General features: G+C 42.1%; 2 protein-coding genes across 3 annotated transcripts in view; one reads left to right on the top strand and one right to left on the bottom strand.

Moving 5' to 3' along the window:
• Positions 1-22,812, bottom strand: part of DXO (decapping exoribonuclease) — a 40,859-nt gene that overhangs the window by 13,798 nt on the left and 4,249 nt on the right. Inside the window, exons 1-2 of one of the 2 annotated variants that reach the window (XM_073598454.1) lie at positions 7,370-7,466; positions 1,710-2,094 (exon numbers count right to left, since the gene is read on the bottom strand). In XM_073598454.1, the coding sequence (XP_073454555.1) occupies positions 1,710-2,094; positions 7,370-7,388 (404 nt within the window). In that variant the 5' untranslated portion in view covers positions 7,389-7,466. Of the gene's footprint in view, positions 1-1,709; positions 2,095-7,369; positions 7,467-22,812 lie in introns of those variants that run through there. The other variant, XM_073598455.1, reaches the window with a different exon arrangement.
• WHR1 (winged helix repair factor 1) lies at positions 7,498-22,766 on the top strand. The gene is made up of 7 exons (XM_073598456.1): positions 7,498-7,646; positions 9,820-9,969; positions 10,096-10,241; positions 13,039-13,274; positions 15,393-15,490; positions 18,780-18,927; positions 22,554-22,766. The coding sequence occupies exons 2-7, from the start codon at positions 9,861-9,863 to the stop codon at positions 22,597-22,599; spliced, it is 783 nt and encodes a 260-aa protein (XP_073454557.1). The 5' UTR covers positions 7,498-7,646; positions 9,820-9,860; the 3' UTR covers positions 22,600-22,766.

Genomic DNA, 22,812 nt, shown 5'->3' with positions numbered 1-22,812 from the left:
ATTACAAAATACATAGGCAGAGGTAAGGTTCAGTCAAACACCATGTCTGAGTGGTACAGTCATCTGAAGGTATATAGAAAAGCCAACTTTAATTTGAAGTTGCGCACGGTCCTATCCTTCAACCTCTGGACGGATCCATAAAAGTGACAGTCAATCTTGATGGCCAAAATTAATTCTCAGGAGGTGGGAGCATCAGCTGCCTGGATCTACAAATGATTCTTACCAGCAGTTTTCACTGAAGATACTCTTCACTTATGCATTCTTTAATCATATGCTCAGATATCAGTAATGTAAAAAGTGCTAAAACCAATTTTACTGAGAGGAGACTATAGGTAAACATTATGCTGTGATGGTGGAAAACACTAATAGGAATCATTTAGGGTATAAAAATAAAAAATAAAAGCTGATTTTTCAGACAAATTTTCCCTCTTACCTGTCAATTAAGGCCTTAAAGGACAGAAACTATCATCTACTGTATCCCAACAATCACCCAACTGTAGGAGGTACAAGATGAAGCCTACAAGCAAACTAAACTGGAGCCTTTCCCCTGCAGCGTCTCATGCATGCATATTTCTCTTGTGTTTGAACTGCATTAAGTACAGTGTTGCTTGAACTGTATTCCTGCATTTGCCTGCTGAGAGAACTTGCAATAATTTAAGACTTTACATAAAGTCTCGGAACCTTTCCTTAAGGTCTTCATGTTATATAATTTGAATACCATGTCATAGGTATATCACTTATCGTAAAAGAACACATTCCATGCTTTTTATTTATTTTATTTTTTTCAAATCCATTTTTTTTTTTTTTTTATATGAAAAAAAAAAAGGGAAAATAACCTGTTTTGCTCCCAATCCCCCCCCCCCCCCCCCCCAGGTCTTTACATCTCTAGTCAGGACCTACCAACAGTGGTCTGAGGAAGGAAAACCAGCAAACTGGCGATAGGGACATGGGCAGCCAATTTCACTGATGCACATGGGGAGTGAAGGCTGATCCGTGTAGTCTGATCCAATAGAAGGGCTACCATGGCTCAAATTGCTGAAAAAGTCAATGCCGATTCCAATAGAAAGGTGTCGGAACACACAGTGCTTTGCAGTTTGTTGTGTATGGAGCTGAGTAGCAGCAGACCGGTCATGGTACCCATGCTAACCCGTGTCCACAGTCAAGAATGCCTACAATGGCTATGTGAGGGTCAGAAATGAACCATGAAGCAATGGAAGAAGGTGGCCTGGTCTGATGGGGCTGGTAGATCAAAAAGAAGCCACTGGAGAAATATAAATAATGCTAGGGGCCTGGTGAGGGGGCTGTGTTCTACACCTGCTTAGGGGAGTAGGGGCAAAAGGGAAGGGAACTTTATGTATAGGTTTCCTTGCCCTTCAAGAAGATGGCAATGAATATGTAAATCATATTATTTTTTTACACCTTGATGATAACCGGCTTGAGTAGCGGCACTGTTGTCTTTTAAGGCCAAGAAACAACTGTTAGATATTGAATGGCCATATAGCCATAAAAGCATATATTTATTTACTATATGAAGTATCCACAGTACCACTCTGTGATGATACATTATTTGTTTAATTAATAAAAGCATATGTATATGACCTGAACCATTGCCACCCACAAGATGAAATGCAACCATATGATAGGACCAGACATTGCCAAGTAAATACAGTCATTTTGGTCGCCATGTATTTATATAGTTATGGTCTCACCTCTTGCTCTCTCCATGGCCGCTTCCTTTAATAAGTCCTTTGTTTTCCTTTATCCACGTGAGTAAATGCAGGAGACCCTCCTTCTCATCTTCATTCCTCCGAACGTAGTGATCTTCAAATCCTTCCATCAGGTCCCACCCAAGAGATTCACCATCCTTTTTCCCGCCCTCAGGTGGACGGTAATAGCGCAAGCGACGACCGTCAGCATGGAAACCACGCTTTTCATCCAGCGAGAAGAAACCCACCTCGGAGGGCAGCCTGTAGAAGGGGAAGGAGGTCTGGTAAAGGGATGGCTGGGTTTTCATTGTTGAAGGCATACTGGAAGGGTACTTGCACGGAGGGACATCAGATGGAGCCTCGTCACAGCTTCTCTTGAGAATTTTCACTAAAATAAAAGAACATGAGAATTTCAAAACGCGAAAGCACAACATTTTTTGCCATTGCATATAAAACTTTTTGCATACTTTGTTTAACCTTTCCTTCTTTATGATATAGATTTCTATTAAAGTGGAACTTTCCTCTCCCAAACGATATTGATTATTTTTAATCTTCATGTTGATAGTATTAAAATAGACATACTTTATTATCTCATTTACTTGTTTTAAAGCTTTTTTTTTTTTACATTTCTTCAGTTACTTCCTGGTTGCTTGCCTAGGCAAATGAGGTCATACATCCCAGGAGTCTTCAGGAGGGGTTTCTGAGCTAAGCACTCTCCTGCCTGCATGCTTAAAGGGGTTGTAAACCCTCATGTTTTTTCATCATATGCCTTAAGGTGAAAAAACACCTGGCAGTGTCCCCCCCCCCCTGTTTTACTTACCTGAGCCCCCTATTTCCCTCGACGGGGATGCGCTGTCCCTCTCTCCACTGGGTCCCGGCTCGTGATTGGATAGATTGATAGCAGCGCAGCCATTGGCTCCTACTGCTGTCAATCAAATCCAATGACCCAGGGGGCGGGGCCGAGTCTGGCATTCATGTCTATGGACGCAAATGCTGGACTCAGGAGCGCGCCCGCAAGGTACCCCCCCCCCCCCCCCGGGAGAGTGCTTCTCCTAGGTGGTTATCTGATTCGGGGAGGAGCCACCAGGGGACCCCAGAAATGGAGAATCGGAGCCACTCTGTGCAAAACGAGCTGCACAGTGGAGGTAAGTATGATAGGTTTGTCATTACAAAAAAAACAAAAAAAAAAAAACGAGCTTTTACAATCACTTTAAGCTAAGTGCAGAATGTTTCCAGGAAGTAAATGCTACATGAATTATTTTCCCTTACTTAAGATGGCTAGGGGTTGTACAGGTTATCCGTTAACTCAGCGGTTATGAACTTTCTCGATCTGGGAGGGCCTCAAGTGTGGCCCCCAACATCACCAAAGTGCCACACATTGCAGACATAATACAGGAGATGGTCAGAGAATGCAGATATTGTACAAGAGATGGTCATAGACTGCAGACACTGTACAGAAGATGATCAGAGACTGCAGACATGGTACAGGAGATGATCAGAGACTGCAGACATGGTACAGGAGATGGTCAGAGACCAGGGTGGATAAAAATCAATGATTTAAAAAAAATAAAAAATAATAATAATAATAATAATAATAATAATAATAATAATAATAATAATAATCTGATTTTTTTTTTTCATTTAAATCAGATTTTTTGGATTTTTATCAAATTTATTTTACTAAAATGCTTTTGGAGTAAAAATCTATATAAAGATAGTTTTCTATTTAGGATACATTAATAATTTAGTTTATTCAGCATGCAATGGAGCTTAGTTATGTAGCATGAGGCTGCAATATTTACATTTTTTGGTAAACGCATTCAACGAATCCGAGCTCTGCAAGCTGAGATAGCATGCACTGCATTGATGCATTCACACAATTTCACAGTAACCATGAGATAAAGTAAAGTTCAGGAATGTTCCTTTATCCCATTGTTTTGCAAATCTATGTACACTACAAGCTGTACGATTGAATCGGTTCTGATATCGCTGTTTTACTAAACTGACAGCTTATTATTCTAAATAGGAAACCTTCATTTTGTTTGCAGATATTAAAGATTCCAACTGCCAGCAAGAGTAAGTCCTTACATTTAAAGAGCACCTGTCATTTCAGAGCCATCATGGAAGCACCTGTTAGCGGCATCCACTCACCTACTGCCGCTACGTCCCTCACCTTGTTGTGTCACTGCCGCATCACCAGCTGTCCTATTAAAGTGAATGGGACTGTCTGAGTCAACAGCGGGTCAGAGGAGGAGCCACTGCGAGACAGAGGACAGTTACTCCTAAAAAATGATGATTTAAAACCGAGTCGATTTAAATCAAGACTTTTTACTAGTGATTTAAAGCGACTTGATTTAAATCAAATCCACCCTGCCAGAGACTGCAAACATGGTACAAGAGATGGCCAGAGACTGTGGACATTGTACAAGAGACTGTCAAACTGAACAGGCTTCAGTAGAGCTGCAAGATTCTGGCCAAAATGAGAATCACGATTTCTTTACTTAGAATAAAAAGATTACGATTCTTGCGACGTAATTTTTTTTTTTAGGAGAGAGAGATTGATAGAGAGAGTGAGTGAATAATTGATTGATTGAGAGCCTCTCCTCTCAGGTGTCCCCCTCTTCTATCAAGTGACCCCTTTTCCCTCTCAAGTATCCCCCTATCCTCCTTTCAGGTGCCCCTACTTATCTCAGGTGTCCCCCTTTTCCCGCTCTCTCTCTCTTGTGATCTCCCTCCCCCTGTCAGGTGCCCCCAATCCCAGGATCCCCCCCCCCCTCCATGTTAGGTGGGGGGGGGGGGGGGGGGCTGTCAATCTGACAAACTTACCAACCAATCACATTCTCCTTTGCTGACGTCAGACGTTTCATGCTGGCTCCGACGGCTTCCCCTCAGCTCCAAAACAGGCGCACACTTTAAATGGTCAGAATCGTAAAAATCCGGAGTTTTGATCATGGCGGGCGGAGAATCGCCATAATGATTCTCCGCGATTAATCGCGCAGCTCTAGTAGACAGTCAAAGACCGCAGACACATTACATTAAACTGCTAGAAATATTTGCTATAAAAATGCAATTGGGAAACAGATTAGTGTCTGCAGGGGTCCTGAGAACTGCACAAATAGTGTCAAAGGGCTGCATGTGGCCCCAAGCTAGGCACCAGGGCTTCAACACTTGCTGACAGACATCCAATTTTAATGCAAATAAAAAAAAAACAAAACAACATTCTTTGGCCTAAAAATTGCTTATAGCACCGAAAACAATATTTTTTTTTTCCCCTGAAAGCAAGGCTGTAAAATAAGAGGATGGTAGTTGAAACTTTTGATTCAAACATGTGTGGTGCCATCAAACATACTTTTATTTAAAAATGACATTAAAAACTTAGTGTATCTCTAGGAATTTGGACACAGCTGAAGACTGATCATTGTACCATCCCACTGCCAATACCATGTGATCGCTGTGATCAATCACAGCAGATCACATGACCTTTGTAAACAATGGATGGCTTCCCCTTCATTTCAAGTACCTGACCCTTTTGCAAAAATCACACCACAACGAGCCACATGGTGCTGCGGCAGCATGTGTTTAGGCACACAAGCAAACACATGCTTGAGCAAAAGCATGGAGTTCCAATAACTACTTGAGGACCGCCCACAACGTACTGTGGGGGAGCGGCTATTGTAGGCAAAGCGACGTACTGGTACATCTGGGTTTAGGATGTGCGCCCGCTGTGATTGTACACAGCGGGAGCCTGTCAGCAGGTCCCGGCCAATGATTCGCTGCCAGGACCTGCTGCTGATTGGCTGTGTACGATCACAGCCCAGAGCTCTGTGCTGATAAAACAACACAGAGCTCTGTACAGATAAACAACACAGAGCTCTGTACAGAGGGAACGATCTGGGCAAAGCAGGGAAGAGAACTTTAGTAAAAACAGCACATATTACACATACCCTGTTTCCCCGAAAATAAAGCCTAGCGTGATTGTCGGTGATGGCTGCAATATAAGCCCTACCCCCAAATAAGCCCTAGTTAAAGTCCTTGTAGGTCTTATTTTCAGGGGAGGGCTTATTTTCGGGGAAACAGGGTAGGGCTTATTTGGGGGGGTAGGGCTTATATTGCAGCCATCGCTGACAATCACGCTAGGTCTTATTTTCGGGGAAACAGGGTAGTTAGGCACATATTTAACCCCTTGATCGCCCCAGATGTTAAACTCTTTCAAGCCAGCATCATTAGTACAATGACAGTGTATAGTATTATCATCGATCACTGTATTTGTGTCACTGGTGATCAAATACCACCAAAAGAAAGCTTTATTTGTGTGAAAAAAAATAAAATTTACACAAAATGTCATTTGGGTACAGCGTTGCATGACTGTGCGATTGTCAGTTAAGGAAACACAGTACCAAATGGCAAAAAAATGGCCTGGTCATGAAGTGGGGGGGTAAAATCTTCCAGAGCTCAAGTGGTTAAAAATTTATGGCACCGCATTTCTGCGAGTACTGGGAAAGCTCACGATTTTGCATGCATTCCCGACACGCGCAGAGTGTGAATGTAGCCTTAACAAGCATTTAACCCTCAGGCCCCATTCACACATGCGTTCGCTTTATCAGTTCAGTCATAAAGTGGAGCTCCACCCAAAAGGTGAAGCTCCGCTTATTTGCCTCCCCCCTCCGCTGTCACATTTGGCACCTTTTGGGGGGGGGGAGGGAGGGAAGCAGGTACCTGGTTTTGACAGGTACCCACTCCCACTTCCAGCTAACTTCGCCGAGGCAAACTTATCCGGGAGTTCGCCCCCCCCCCCCCTCTCCCTTCCCCTGTCGCTGGGCCATTGACAAAGCGTAGCACGCTTCGCACATGCCCAGTAGGGAACCGGCTGTTTCCCTTACCCAAGATGGCGGCGGCAGCAACCCGAGAGCCGATTGAAGAACTGGCTCGGGCGAAGACCCCGCTGGATTCATGGACAGGTAAGTGTCCTAATATTAAAAGTCAACAGCAACAGGATTTGTAACTGCTGACTTTTATTTTTTTCTGAAGGGGCCTGGAGCTCCTCTAACTACAGGGAGCCATTTTTTCATTTTTTGTCCGATCGTTTTTTTTAACTGAAAAGAAAAAAAAAATTTAGGTATTTGATCCGTTCCAAAAAACAGATGTTGACAGAAGGGGATGTAAATGGATGATCATTTGTTTACATCTGTTATCCATAAAGATGCATTAATATCAGTTTTCCATCAGTCAATGGATGGATGAAAAATAGACAAACAGTCCGCATGTGTGAAAGGGATCAGCTCCACCGCAAAGTACAATTATCATTAAATCCTAACATTTTGTACAGCAAAACAAAACAAAATCCTCCATGTTATATCCCTTCCCACCTCATCAGTGTACAGCTGACCCCCCTCCCCCCTCCTATGTATCAGCAATGACTAGAATGTTATCACTTCACTCACTACACAATTATTCCACACAATCAGAGTGCTGAGACCAAGCACAGCCAGACACATAGGAAACACATCAGCAGCCATCATACATACACCTAGAACACAGTGACAGGTTCTCTTTGTTCCCTATAATGGCTGTACTGAGCCGTATGTCGTGCAGCCGCCCATCCACAGCCCGTATGTACCAATCTCCTGCCCTTCATCCCAACTACGACCAGTACCAAACCCCACCTTCTCCATTGTCCTCCATCCTTCTTCTGTTTATGTTTCACTTCTATCGTGACGTCTAAGACGAGGCGCCGGAAGTTTCTCCCACCACTAGAGAACCACTTCCTGCTCCCGCTCTTCACCATAGACTCCATTTTGTCGTCTCCTATTCCCTTAGCTTTCTATGGTGCCTTGGTCTCCAAGAACATGGCCGAACATACCAGGGCAGCTGTACATTTAAGAAACATCTCCAATTGCTGAGTCGGGGAATACCGGAGGAGGTGTACAGGAGGAAGAGCTCGTAAGTGTTGGCTGTAGACGCGGAGTTCTATTATTTTGTTTTTTTGCTTATAGCTATTGAACCGAATTTCATGATTGTTACAGGGAGACTTCGTTTTTACATAGAATATTATAGATATGGTTGCCACATCATCATCAAACTCGAACACATATGAATTACACAGGTTCTGTGGCTGATTAAGGTGGTAATTAAACTCACTCGTTGCCTTATCTGCATTTAATTAGCCTCAGAACCTGTGTAATTCATATGTGTTCAGGTTTAAAGGGATGAGGCGGCAACTCTAATTATAGATACAATATGTTCTCATATATTCTACTGGGTGTAATGTCATTATGGGATACACAGTCATTAGAATGTATGTATTTTTTCTATTAGGAAAATAAATAAAATCAAAACAAAAAAATTATATATACACACACACACACACACACACACACACACACACCTACCTACCTACATATATTCCCTATGACATCACATATATTCTAACAGCTATGTATACTCCATAATGATATCACATATAAACTAATGACTAAATATATATATACAGACACACGACATTACATACAATCTAACAATATATATATACACACACAGTGTGTAAAATAAGGCCTATAAAACACACGCTCAGCGCCAGATCAAACCTACAGTTCTATGTGCAGTGTAAAAAAAAAAACAACAACAAAAAAACACTTAAGAATATTAAATCCCACAATATTATGTGCAGTATTAAATACATAAATATTCAAAAGTATAAAGCAGCTGTTTAAAAAGAAAGAAATGGCATACATAAGTAGTAAAAAAAAGTCCAGGAATCAAACCCTGGATCATAAAATACTAAAAACAGCGCTAAAATAAAAGCCACAAAAAAAGTGTCACAGTAAGTGGCCAAAACACAAATGTGAGTCTCTATGTAGAAGGTAATGATGAAGACAGTTCAAGGTTTTTATAGGTGTAAAATCACTGATGTCCAAGTGTGCGCCTTTCACCAGACAGCTTCCTTGGTGGGCTCACCCATGTGGCTCAGAGCCTAGGCTGATCTTGCCCAAGCTCATCCCAAGATAGATGTGTATATGTGTGTGTGTGTGTGTGTGTGTGTGTGTATGTATATATATATATAATCTCATCATGGAGTACATAGTCCTTAGATCAGCCTTTTTCAACCAGGGTGCCTTGAGGTTTCCTCAGGGATGCCTTGGCAAAATGCCTAAAAATTTACCAAAAACTGTATACAAGCCAGCAGGTGGATCAAGCCTGCCTTTTAGTTAAACAAAGTCATGTGTTTTCATTATACACCATTGCGACTTTCTAGACACTGGCATTCTAACAACCAATTAAGTCATAGGTTAATAAGGAGGATGTCTGTCGCCTCCACAGCATTTTTGTTTGATCCTCCTCTGCCCCTCTCTCCCTCATCGCTGGGGTGACATTAGCTGGCTGATGGAGAGGAATCGAAGGAGAAGAGAAACATCAGAATACTAGTCCGTACCAGCGTGCAAAAGTGTATTTGCTTTGGAAGAATAAATCGCCTCTAATGTCGGGTGTCCTGCGCTATGTGAAATTATAGGAATAGTTTTTTACATTTTAGAATTGGGGGCCTCAAGATTGTCCATAATTTTAAAGGGTGCCTTGAGATTGTCTATCATTTTTTAAGGGTCCCTCAACTAAAAAAAAGTTGAGAAACACTGTCTTCGATCATATGTATTGTCGTTTTATAGAATATATAGCCACTCCACTAGGATTCCTCTGGAAAACTTCCCAGTGACATCCATGATCCTAACTGTCCATAAGGGGGATTTTTTCCCACTGACTGCCAATGTAAGGAGCATTCTTCCCACTGACCATCACGCTAATGTATCCTGATTTGTACATATATTAATTATTATCAGGGGTGCCTTGAGACATGAAAGTTATTTTTGGGGTTTCTTCACAATAAAAAGGTCAAGAAAGGCTGGACATGTAACGACAAACTGCTGATTTCTAGCTGCTTAGTTCCACCCCCCCACCAGTCCTTTTTAAGTCCTAAAAGGTCACCAAAACCCTTAAAATACTTCCAGCCACTGAAGAAATGCTTTCCTGAACCCCACAACAGCCAGTCATATGATCTCTGCTGAAGGATCATAAGGTCTAAACTCTAATCCTCTGATTTTTTTTTTCTCTGTCTTTTTATCAGGATTCCTGATCTCTCCCTCCCTTACCCCTCTCCCTTCCCCCATGGACCGTAAGCGGAAGCTAATTAGCGAAACATTCAAAGTGAAGAAAAAGCGAGAGGAAAACTGCGCAACCAAAACTGATTTTGGCACGGTGCCATCACCCTATCCAGGTAATGAGGGTGGCAGAAGACCTCACACCTACCTGGGCAAGGCGTTATAGGGACACGGGTGACAATGAAAACTTTTATCCAAACCTAAAGAATTTTTTTTACTTTAAATATATTTTTATTTACTAGATTTCACAGATAACCCCCAGGATGCTGTGCCATACCTGTGTGCTCTCTTCCCCCGCAAGCTGTTTAATGACACTTTGCCACCTATGTTTCTGCGCCATCAAATGTACAGCATCATACAGGACCGCACATCTGTAGACCGGCTGCTGGTATGTAACTTCTCAAACTGTTTTTTGTTTTTTTTTTCTTTTTTTTTTAGAATGATATCCTCCTGTTTCTCGTTTGGTAGCTAGAGGTATACGGATCATAGATCTGTACACTCAGACAAGGACTTTTTTTTAAATTAATAACAAATCTATAGGATTAGCTGAAGCTGCCTTTAAAGCCCAATTGAACTTCCAGTTTAAATCGGACAAATACATTTCACGTGCATCAAAACAAAAAGTGTGTAAAGTTATGCAGTAGGTTTTCTTCAGAAAGCAGCCACAGCCTGACTAGAAAAGTCTGTCCCCTGCCAGCATGCTTCAGAGAAGGATCCTTGCTCCCTGTGTGGTCTCTCTGCAGTGGTCTGTCAAGCCTCCTGTTGAATTGGGCCTATAACTCTGTGATCAGCAAAGCTCATGCTCTATGCTTATTGGAAAGCTCCGTCTTTGACTCCTAGAGGCCTTGTCAGACCTCTGCAGAGAGGTCAGTGCTTCCATATAGAGAGCCTTTTACTGCAGCATGCTGGCAGGGAACAAGCTTTTCTACTCAGACTGTGGCTGCTTTCTATAGAAAACCGAATGCCTTTTGTTGTGATGTACGTGGAATATTATTAGCTGTTTTAACCACTTGCGCGGTCATGCAACATTGTATGCAAATTTATTTTATATACGTTTTTTTCACACAAATAGAGCTTTCTTTTGCTTTTATTTGACCACCACTGGGTTTTTTTTTTTTTATTTTTGCTATATAAATGAAAGAAGACTGGAAAAAAAAAAAAAAAAAAATATATATATATATATATATATATATATATATATATTTATTTCTTCTTTATTTTATAAAACATATCCAATAAAATCAAATTTCTTTATAAATTTAGGCCAAAATTTATTCCGCTACATGTGCTTGGTAAAAAAAAAGTGTATATTAATTGGTTTGTGTGAAAGTTATAGCGTCTACAAAAAAAATTATATATATTTAATCAATCAGTCCTAATGTACTGACGGTCTAGCTCATTTCTTGAGGTCCCTAAAATGCCAGGACAGTACAAATATCATTTGAGTCTGAGGTATTGTGTTTTTTTTTTTTTTTTTTTTAAACATACTGTCACCTGTGCAGTACAGCATCATCATATTACTGGTGTGGCAGTGATCATGAAAACTGACTGGTGACAGTATGTTTAAAAAAGGTGTAAATGTTTTATTCATTTTTTTTTAAACTTTAAAAGTTTTAAAAAGTAGAAAGTATTCAAAAACCCTGATCTTGACGTTTTGCATACTTTCAAGTGCAGAGGAGGGGTTTGGGGTCTTGTAGACCCCCGATCCCTCCATAAAGAGTACCTGTCGCTGCCTATTACTGTCACAAGGGATGTTTACATTCCTTGTGACAGCAATAACTGTGATTTCAATTTTTTTTTACGTGTAAATATAAAAAGTTTATATCTACAGAATTTCGGCACCTGATATTGGCTATCAGCCTGAAAGGCAGCCGAAAAATCAGTATCGTATTGGCTCTGAAAAAACGACCCCTTAGACCCCTTTCACACTGAGACCTTTTTCAGGCGCTTTCACGCAAAAAAAAAAGCTCCTTAAAAGCTCACAAATACCTATTTCCATTAAAATCAATGAATGCTTTCACACTGGAGCAGGGTGTTGGCAGGGTGGTGCAAAAACGCCCCTCTCCATTGAAATAAATGGAAAGCTCTTCGAAAGTGCCCAAAAAGCTCTTCAAAAGCGCTCAAATGTTTTACTGGCAGTTTACTTAAGCCCCTTTCACAATGGGGCAGTGGGTGCGTCGGCGGTAAAACTATTTTTAGTGGCACTTTACCGCCAATTTCGCTCCGCTATTTGGCCGCTAGTGGGGCGCCTTTACCCCCCCTCGGGGCTTTCACATTGGAGAGACCGCAACGGCTCTTTCAGGGTGTTTTACAGGCACTCTTTTTAGCGCTGTAGCGCCTGCAAAGCGCCCCAGTGTGAAAAGGGTCTAAGTGATAGTTAGGGTTGACCCCCTAATTATCACTGTAACAGCAATGCTTTGAACTGTCATGAAAGGGTTTTATTCATAACAGCTGTGATTACTAGTGATCTGTGATTGGCTACATGTGATTACATATTACAGGGTGGCCCAGGTATCGTGTGATAACTGTGGGCCAATCACAGCATCACAATACTAAGCACAACTGCTATGAATTTAATTCATTCATAACTGTTGTGCTGACACTGAGATCATGTGATCGCACGGCGATCAATAGCGGCCGGTTTCTGAGATCGGCAATCCGCTGTGTCGGATGGACACAGCATTCCTGAAAGTGGTGCGCATGTGGTGGGTGACATACAGGTACGTCGCCTGGCCCGCAGCTGCCGCCCGCCCAAAGTATAACTATTGTTGGCAGGTAGGTATTGATTAAAGAGGAACTAAAAATACTTACCTTCGTACCAATGGTCAAGTGCCCATGAGGTCCCTCGCAGGTATTGGCATCTTTTGCCCAGGTTCTTGTGGGTGTTGGTCTTCGGTCGTCTTGATTGGCTTGCACGGGATGACGTCACTCCCGCACCTGCTCAGAAGTTCAGTCATCCCGGTAAACAGGTGCTGTGACAGAATGTAAACTGACCTTTGCATGTGCAGCTCAGTGTACATTTTATGGGGCATATCTTCGAAGATAAATTACTCCACCCAGGGGGGTACATAGCACTCGTTTTTGAGAATGGCAAAGATTTGTACATGTATGATTTATTATGATAACTCTGTGACAGTCTTTACCCAGCATGCTTTGCTGTATGGGTCTTTTCTTTGTCTTTGTAGAGCTCTTTACAGCAGAAGGGTGAGGTGTGCCTAGTTCAGCCAGGCTTTGATCCTGACACCTATTTAGTAGCGATGAGCGAGGATTTGCGCACAACAGTGCTCCGAAGTATTGATGAGAGTTCCAGAGCCGCCATTGTACAGAAATTCCTGAACTCCAGCCTGTTCTCCTCTTCTAAGATCAGCTACAACCGAGAGGAAATGATGCACAAACATCGCTTCAGTGACCGAGAGATCACGTAAGAGAACCAATGTTGGTTTAAATAGGGAGAGTGACATTAAGATATAAGAATGCAAAGATTTTTTTGTTGTTGATATTAAAGAGTTCTAAAATTTAGAAGAAATTGCAGTCATTATGATTCCTCCCACATATGAATATCCTTGTTCAATATATGCCTTTGCATTAGGTAATTTAATGTCATAAAATCAATCCAAACTAACTGAGTTTACAGATTTACATTTTTGGATTAAAGATGCAGTGCCTAATCTGATCTTAATTTCTCTACGCCAGCTGTCAATAAATGGTGGCCCGCAGTCCCAACGCGGATGGAGCGACACTCCTGTCTGGACCGTCAGGCACCAGTGTAGTGCCACATCTCTGCAGTCATTGGTTGCTGGGACCATAAGCGTCCCAGTGACATTGTGTGTGTGTGTGTGTGTGTGTGTGTGTGTATGCCTCATCCCCTGCTGCTGACTACTGCTCTCACTCCCCGCTGGGCTGCGAGTTCAGGCGTGCCGTCACGTGCGCGCCCCACCCCCCTGCTGCTGGTGGCTCCCGGCTCTCACTCCTTGCTGGCCGGTATGATACCTCGCAGCTTCCTCCCCCTGCAGCTTGCCACCTCTGCTGGCTCCTGCCCTCAAGGTATGTGGGGTACACTTTAAGGGGCACATTTTCTGTTAAGGGTCATGCTGATGGGAATATTTTATGCTATGGTTCACTCTGATGGGCTATACAAAATGTGCCCATCATAGTGCCCCTTAACATAAAATGTGTCCATCTGCATGCCCCTTATTTTATGTTAAGGGGCATGCTGATGGGCATATTTTGTTCTAGGGCACGCTGATGGGCACATTTTATGTTAAGGGGGCATGCCAATGGGCACACATTATGTTAAGGGAGCATGCTGATAGGGGCACTCTGACTGGCACACTTGATGTAAGGGGGCACACAGATGAGAGACACCAGATGTATGGGGGCCTTCTGATGCAGAAACCTGATGCAAGTGGGCACTTTGATGGGAATACCTGATGTAAGGTGGGACACCTGATATAAGGGGTGTAATGAAGTACTCTGGTAGGGGCACCTGATGTAAAGGGGAACACTACTGGGGACCTTTACAAAAAGTGTTACCAGAATGTGTTGAGGAAACAAAAGCACCAGAGAGTGTGGCTTGCACCAAAAAAAGGAAAGTAGACGCGTACAATCTTTCATGGCAGAGACTTGACATTCAGACCTCGAAGAAGATTTTAGTGACCAGACCACCTTGAATTTTAATTCAATACCCCTGCTCTACGAATTTCTTGGATATGCTTTGCTTCCTTAGGAGGATGAGAAAGCCTAATACTGTATTATGTACAGGGCTTTTTTTCTCAGGAAATAGGTGCAGGTACTCCCTCCTTCCATATCGCCCCTTGTCTCCGTCCCCTACCCACCTCCGAGCACCGTCCCTTGGTTCCACCTCCTACCCACCTTCCAGTACCACCACTTTCAGAGAATACAGAATCAAGTAATTTGTATGGAATTTGATACTGATAACAAGAAAAGCAATAAAATAGATCCCCTGCAGCCAACAATAGACCTGCCCAACAACAGTAGACTCACCCAGCAATACTAGAGCCGCCATAAAAAAATACCTCAATTCTAGTAACAATAGACCCCCACTAGCAACAATAGATCTCCCAGCAGCCAGCAACAATTGATCCCTCCCAGCAACACGACCCACACACACACACACACAACAATAGATTCCCCCCATCGACCATAGACCCCCTAGTACCCCTTGACATTACATACAATCCATGCTGGAGGTGCCAGAACTGCGTTCCCGCTGAAAAAAAAATAAATATAATTTTTTTTTTTTTTTTTTTATTCCCATGTTTCATGCACTAGTTTATCGTAAGACTAAAACTTAATATTAGATTTGAGTTAGCATTAGAATAGGGATGGTCAACCATCTTTCCAGTTTGCTACTTGATACGAACAGTTTCTTCATAGGATGTGTAGCTGTCTAGCCCGTATACAGTCCAGTGTATGGGTATGTAAACAACAAAGATCATGGGGGAGCCTATTCTGTCCTTGGATTTGATGGTAGTAAGGTTGATTGTGATTTGTGATTACAGTCATGCTTTTTTTACAGGCAGCTGGTCAATGCTGGACTGCTCACAGTGAAGGATGCTGGGAGTTGGTGGTTGTCAGTGCCGGGCGCAGGGAAGTTTATCTCACATTTTGTAAAAGGTCAGAATCCTGGTCTGTATAATTCTGCATCTGCACTCATTCTGTCGCCTCTCTTCACCAGCAAGATTACGCAGTGAGGCAATGCAATGGGTAGTGATGAGTACAAAGTCCTTTAAATGATACCGCAATTGAAATGGTATGTGAGAGGGACATATTAAAGCAGCTAATCCAGGCCAAAAGGCCATCAACCCAACAAAGAAAGTCAAAAGAAAGGTGAAGAGAAATGGGTGTTTACTGATGGCCCCTTGGCTTATCTTATATAATCAAATACAAAGAACGTTCTAAAAATTCATAATTTTATTACAAAGTATTAAACGTTTTAAATTGGGTGGGCAATGTAAACCCCCCCCCCCCCCCCCCCATGAATAAAATCAAAAAGATGGCAGACTGTTCAGATAGCTTCCTACATGTTTTGCAGTCGCAGCCGCTTCTTCAGGGCTTCAACCTCTCATCTGGCTCAATGCCTGATAGGCCTATCATATCCATTTGGGCTATGGGGAGACCTACAGGTTGGAACCCAAACCAAGGACAGCAACCTGTGGAAATAGAGCAAACCGGCAAGACCGCCAGGGAACACCTAGGCTATGCTTCGCATATGAAGGGTGCAGAGATCCAAGACTCCCATTAGTAATAGAGGGTAATGATATCAAAACAATAGGTGTATAGATCATCAATAAACAAAAAACAAAAAGGGAACTCAGATGTTCAGCTTCTATCAAAAAGACCCACTCTCAATAGTCCAATAGATAGATGGTGTCCATAAGGGTCCCTTACAGCACAATGGGCTATATTTACATTCAATACGAAGTGTCCCTTGTGCTCTTTTGATATGCAGGGTCCTTTGCCCCCAACCATCCTCACAGCCATAATATTCGGTGCTGCAGGGGTTAATATGAGTGTTTTGACCTGTCACAGGCACTCATAAGGAATGCTGCCTAGGTCCCCTTACCATTCGCACCCTTAGAAGCTGTACTTTAGCTTCCAGCAATGTAAAGCGTTTTATGAATGGAGGACAGCTGGATGAATGAAATGTCCACATCCTCAATTCACCTTCTGTGAATGAGGAAGGGGGACGAGAAGGGCAAGCATAGGCTGCACACTTGATGAGTGCCTTTGACAGGTCCAGTGTTTGTATTAATCCTTGCAGCACCAGAAGATTACAGCTGTGGGGCATTTATTTTATTTATTTTTTAACGCACTGCAACAAAATGAATGGTACTCTCTTTGTGCGCTACAAGGCGCGCTCCTTACCAAAAGTGCATTAGGGTACCATTAATAATACATAGTTACATAGTTGGTGAGGTTGAAAAAAGACAAAGTACATCAAGTCCAACCTATGTGTGTGATTATGTGTCAGTATTACATTATATATCCCTGTATGCTGTGGTCATTCAGGTGATTATCTAATAGTTTCTTGAAGCTATCAATGCTCCCCGCTGAGACGACCACCTGTGGAAGGGAATTCCACATCCTTGCCGCTCTTACAGTAAAAAACCCTCTACGTAGTTTAAGGTTAAACCTCTTTTCTTCTAATTGTAATGAGTGGCCACGAGTCTTATTAAACTCTCTTCTGCGAAAAGGTTTTATCCCTATTGTGGGGTCACCAGTATGGTATTTGTAAATTGAAATCACATCCCCTCTCAAGCGTCTCTTCTCCAGAGAGAATAAGTTCAGTGCTCGCAACCTTTCCTCATAACTAAGATCCTCCAGACCCTGATAATGAATGGCACCTGCAAGAAGGACGCACAATTTTGTGTACTGCCAGAATGCTCGTGATTTCTTGCACTTTACCCCGGTGCACAGATCTAAACGGCTTATGCCTGTGACCAGTATTCCGGGTATTTTTTCCAAGGGTGAGGGGGAAGGGGCAGATAAGAGAAAGGTTCATGAAATTTAAAGTTATCCTCGAGCAACCAGTCAAAAATTATTTCTAAGCTGGTCTGACTTAAATAGTATCTGTAGGGTGTTGCACTTGGCACACTGCCATTGTTCTTTTGTACTCCTTTTAAGGAGTTTCTAAACCCAGTGAAAAAAAATGTAATGTGGCTGCAAGAATTTTGTTTTTGTTTTTATTTTATCTTTTCTTTTCAACTGGTGATCCTTCCAAGTAACGTGAGGTGACGGTGTTCACTCACTCTACTGTATTGGAGGAGCAGTATTGTGACACTAGGTTGCTCTCCTGACTTTGACTACAAACACCCCCCTCTCCTCCTCTCTGTTACATAGAGGGATGTGTTCTGTAGTCCACAGAGAGAGCTGGGAACAATGTAACTGATAAGCGTGCAGAACAAGCAGAAAGCACTGGAAATGATTAGCTCACTCCAATTCAAGGATCAACAGATATTTCTTTTTGCTATCAAATTAAAGTGGCTGTAAAGGCAGAAGGGTGTTTTGTTTTTTTTATCTTTATGCATTCTATGCATAAAGATAAAAGACCTTCTGTGTGTAGCAGCCATCTCTATCCAGCGATTTGCACGAGTGCTTTGGCCGTCTGGGACTCTCCCTCCAGATTGGCTGAGACACAACAGTAGCGCCATTGGCTCCCGCTGCTGTCAAAGTCTGTTAGCCAATCTGAAGAGAGAGGGGGTGGGGTTGAACCACAGCTCTGTGTCTGAATAGACACGCGGAGCTGTGGCTCGACTTGGATGCCTCCATAGCACGCTGCTTGCTTTGGGGGCACTCGACAGGAGGGAGGGGCCAGGAGCTCCGGCGGGGGAGCTGGGAAGAGGAGGATCAGGGCTGCTCTGTGCAAAACCAGTACACATAGCAGGTAAGTATAACAAGCTTCAGAACCTGAAATAAACACTGCGATTTATGTATTGTATGACAAGGTCCCCCTCATCCATATAGCCCAATATACATAACATGGGGTCCAATGCCAAGGACACCCCATTCTTGTATGCTATCAAGAATATCTAACCAATACCTATTCAGTGTGGGGCATCTCCAAATCATAAGGATGAGATCACCAGTCGGATCCCCACATTGCGGGAATGCAGCTTCTGGATGTCTTCCAAATGTAAACAATCTTTTGGGGGTACACACACTTTTTAAAGCAAACCATAACCAATTCCAACACCCCTTCCCCTTAATGCTCCGCATACTTTCAAAATCTCTTGGGGGGGGGGGGGGGGGGGGGGGCACAACTTTCCTAAGTGGCTTTCCTCTTTTAGCATACTTATAAACTCCTATGCAATTTAAAAAAAAAAAAAAAGTTTTATATATGTACCATTTCCTTTTTAATTCCTTTACCAAAAGCGCAGAAATTTTTTTACTTTGTGTGTTTCAGGACGGAAGGCCCTTGTGTCTCAGATCAACAAATCGCGGTATAAAGAAGTCCTCCTTACGGACCTCTCCACCCGGAAGCCTCCCCCTGCCCTACGCTTAGGGATGGAATATCACATTCATGACATTATAGGCGCGGGTCTTGTTGACTGGTGGGTGTAAAAAATGTACAATGCTGATTATGAAGACTACTAACTCAGTCTAATCTGTCCATTTTGGAAGAGAAAGAATGGAGAAAACACTTTAACCCTAAAAAGATTTGGTTGCTCTTCCACTCTCTACTGAGCATAAGTTGAGCATAAATAATACTCAACAATTGTGTGCCCTAAGGTAGACTGTCTTAATTAGAAAATAAAGCGCCAAAAGCCAACACATTTTGACACTTATGCACTTTTTTCATCAGAGCTAATCTCTGTTCTAATAACCTAAAAGACAAACAAACTTTAAAGGGGAAGTCCAGCCTAAAACTAAAATCTCTAAATCTACTTGCAGGCACAATCTAAGACCAACCGAATGTAAACCTGTAACGCTAAACTCGCAATACAAATTTTTTCTGAAGCCAATCCAGTCCAGTGGCAGAAGCTCTGTGCAGGACACAGCCGACAAAAGCTGGGAAGTGCCTGGAAAGTGACGTCTCCCATAGACTTACTGTGGGCTTCCGTTGTGGCTGCCTCCTCTGCACCCTCTTACACAGAGAAGCTGCCACTAATAGCTCAGCGTGGGACCGGATCGGCTTCAGAAAAGGTATGTATATAGAGTTGTGCTTTACAGGGTTAGATAGGTTAGTCTTAGATTGTGCCTGCAAGTAGAATTAGCAAGCTGGCCCAAACAAACTATTTACTGCAGTAACAGGTGCACTTTATTACCTGTATGTATCATCAGCTACATACAGTATATAGCTCTGTGTTCCGGAAGTGGGACAGGGACTTGCTGTCCCACTCCAAAACAAAACAGTTGGGCTGATTGCTGCTCAGCCATTCATAAGGAACTTTGTTTTCTATAAATTAATACAAAGCTTCCTCTGTCTGAGGAGGAGAGGTGGGCAGATGATGTCACAATCAGAGGTAGCTTTGTATTCATTCATAGAATACAAAGCTTACACGGGAATGGAAAGAAAACAAATGCAGCCATCACATTTAAGAATTGGTAAGCTGCAATATATTAAATTGCTTTTGGGTTAAATACTGCTTTATGTATGGCAGTAATTCCGCGCTTAGGAAGAGAAGGGACTGCTGCCCCCCTACAAATGAATATCACCAGGTGATATCCAAAAAATGGGTAATGATCTAAACAGGGGTGTTGGCGCTGTCCGGCTATATGCACATAAAGGTATATAAAAAACTACTCAGATAAATAAAGAAGAAGTACTTGTGAAAGAGGTGATGCGTGTAAACAATACGTAACAGGGCTAGGGTGTATTAAATGCAGACAATACCCTAGGCAGATAATAATACTAATAAAGTGCTGCGTGCTCCTGAAAGTGAAAAATGTGCCTTAGTTCCAATTAATCAAATGTCCATATGTGTGTAAAAGAATATACCACTAACGCAAAGTGTGTAAAATACAACCAGTCTCCCTGGCATAAAAATGCAGTAAAGTGCAAAGTGCTCCTGAACAAATGTGTCTTAACCTAAATGCATCAAATACCATAAAAATAAATAAAAATAAAAAATGTACCCGCAGGTGAATAAACAATAGTGGCAATCAAAACAGAAATTTTGCAAACCAAGCACACAATTTGTGGCATAAAAATAGAAAAAATAATAATTTAGAAGATATCCCCAACAAGTGTGCATAAAAATATATAGAAAGGTATATAAATGTCCAAAGTTCAAAATCCCAAAAAATGTGTCCTTATAGTGAAAAAACAGTGATCTCAGCTTTAACTGATGTAGTCCCCGTCCTCCACCGCACACCCACTCGTGCTTGCACTCACCGGACTACCTCACCCCTGCAGGGGTAAAGGCATATGTGGAAAAATCCCACGATGGCGAATCCAGGGGGGGGGGGGGGGGGGGGGGGTTTCCTCCGTTGAAGGGTGTTATGTCCTTAGTAATATCCCCAGTAACGAACATCATTTCATTTGCTTCCAACTGTTTTTCATCAAAGTCTTGAAGAAGCTTTTTTCTTTCCTCTCCATTAAGATCCTTCAGCTTCTCGAGAATCTTCTGCAAATGTTCATAATGAACTCTAAAAGAATCGTGAGGCCATTCACGATTCTTTTAGAGTTCATTATGAACATTTGCAGAAGATTCTCGAGAAGCTGAAGGATCTTAATGGAGAGGAAAGAAAAAAGCTTCTTCAAGACTTTGATGAAAAACAGTTGGAAGCAAATGAAATGATGTTCGTTACTGGGGATATTACTAAGGACATAACACCCTTCAACGGAGGAAACCCCCCCCCCCCCCCCCCCTGGATTCGCCATCGTGGGATTTTTCCACATATGCCTTTACCCCTGCAGGGGTGAGGTAGTCCGGTGAGTGCAAGCACGAGTGGGTGTGCGGTGGAGGACGGGGACTACATCAGTTAAAGCTGAGATCACTGTTTTTTCACTATAAGGACACATTTTTTGGGATTTTGAACTTTGGACATTTATATACCTTTCTATATATTTTTATGCACACTTGTTGGGGATATCTTCTAAATTATTATTTTTTCTATTTTTATGCCACAAATTGTGTGCTTGGTTTGCAAAATTTCTGTTTTGATTGCCACTATTGTTTATTCACCTGCGGGTACATTTTTTATTTTTATTTATTTTTATGGTATTTGATGCATTTAGGTTAAGACACATTTGTTCAGGAGCACTTTGCACTTTACTGCATTTTTATGCCAGGGAGACTGGTTGTATTTTACACACTTTGCATTAGTGGTATATTCTTTTACACACATATGGACATTTGATTAATTGGAACTAAGGCACATTTTTCACTTTCAGGAGCACGCAGCACTTTATTACTAAATACTGCTTTAAACAACAGTGCCAAAAAATGAGTCCTCCCAGGGATAACTTGCATCCGTTGTCAAAGACAACTTGGAAGCCTGAGATATTTCCTGCTGGTCTGTGAGCCTATTAGGCCTTGCTCACGAGGGTGATTAGGACCAGTCTTCGAATTCTGAATTTGCCTGTGATTTACGTTTAGCTGCTGCATCTCTTCTGGTGTGAATGAATGACAGGCTGTGGCTGTCTGCGGGTAAATAAATATGCAGCGGTGACCTGCGGTTAAGAACAGATGATCGCCGCTAGACACAAAGATGCATCTAGGCTTGGACATCCATCCCTAACCACAGGTAACCACTGTATGTGCAGATACATGTGGACAGTGACAGCTCCTCTCAGCCTGTCATTACTTTTGTACAGGTTAAGTGGCCGCCACTGCTGCTGGAATCCAGTGTATGTTTCTAAATGCCTTATTCAGTTAATATTGCAAAGAGAAAACAAAAAATGTAAAGCAACCCACCGCAATCAATCAGAATTCATTTTAATAAAGTCAAATTAATTCAAGATGAAATTTCTCTACTATTCGGGTACTGTGCTTTTATTGGATAAGCCTATACTGTTTAAATTCTTTCCTGCAGGTTGACAAGTGTTTCATGAAGAGTTTTGTGGTGCAAATTGCACCTATATAATGGTTACTTCTATTTTAAGTATATTATGTAGGTGTTTTGGTACAACTTGGCTGCAAAACTATATAAGCTTTCAATTATGGAGGAATAAGCAACATTCTGGTTTTTGTTTTTTTTTTTTTTTTTCTCATATCTTATTGTTCTCTTTCAGCATTCCTACAGCGTCTGGGATGCTTCTTCGCCTATCAGACAATTAGCGCCTCCACCCCCACGTGCCTCCAGAATCATATCCATAGTTCTCCTGTTGTGTTCATTCCTGAGCCGGATCCTGGGACTCCTGTGCACACGCTGTAATTCACATGCCACAAATCTCTAAACTAATCTGTGCCATTTATGTAATTTATAATAAATAGTTATTTATTTATTTGTTATCCAAAGTCACTTCTGCAAGCTTCTTCCCACATAATGTA

Source organism: Aquarana catesbeiana, linkage group LG09 (assembly GCF_042186555.1).
Source record: "Aquarana catesbeiana isolate 2022-GZ linkage group LG09, ASM4218655v1, whole genome shotgun sequence".
NCBI lineage: Eukaryota > Metazoa > Chordata > Amphibia > Anura > Ranidae > Aquarana > Aquarana catesbeiana.
This window is presented reverse-complemented; position numbering and strand designations above follow the sequence as displayed.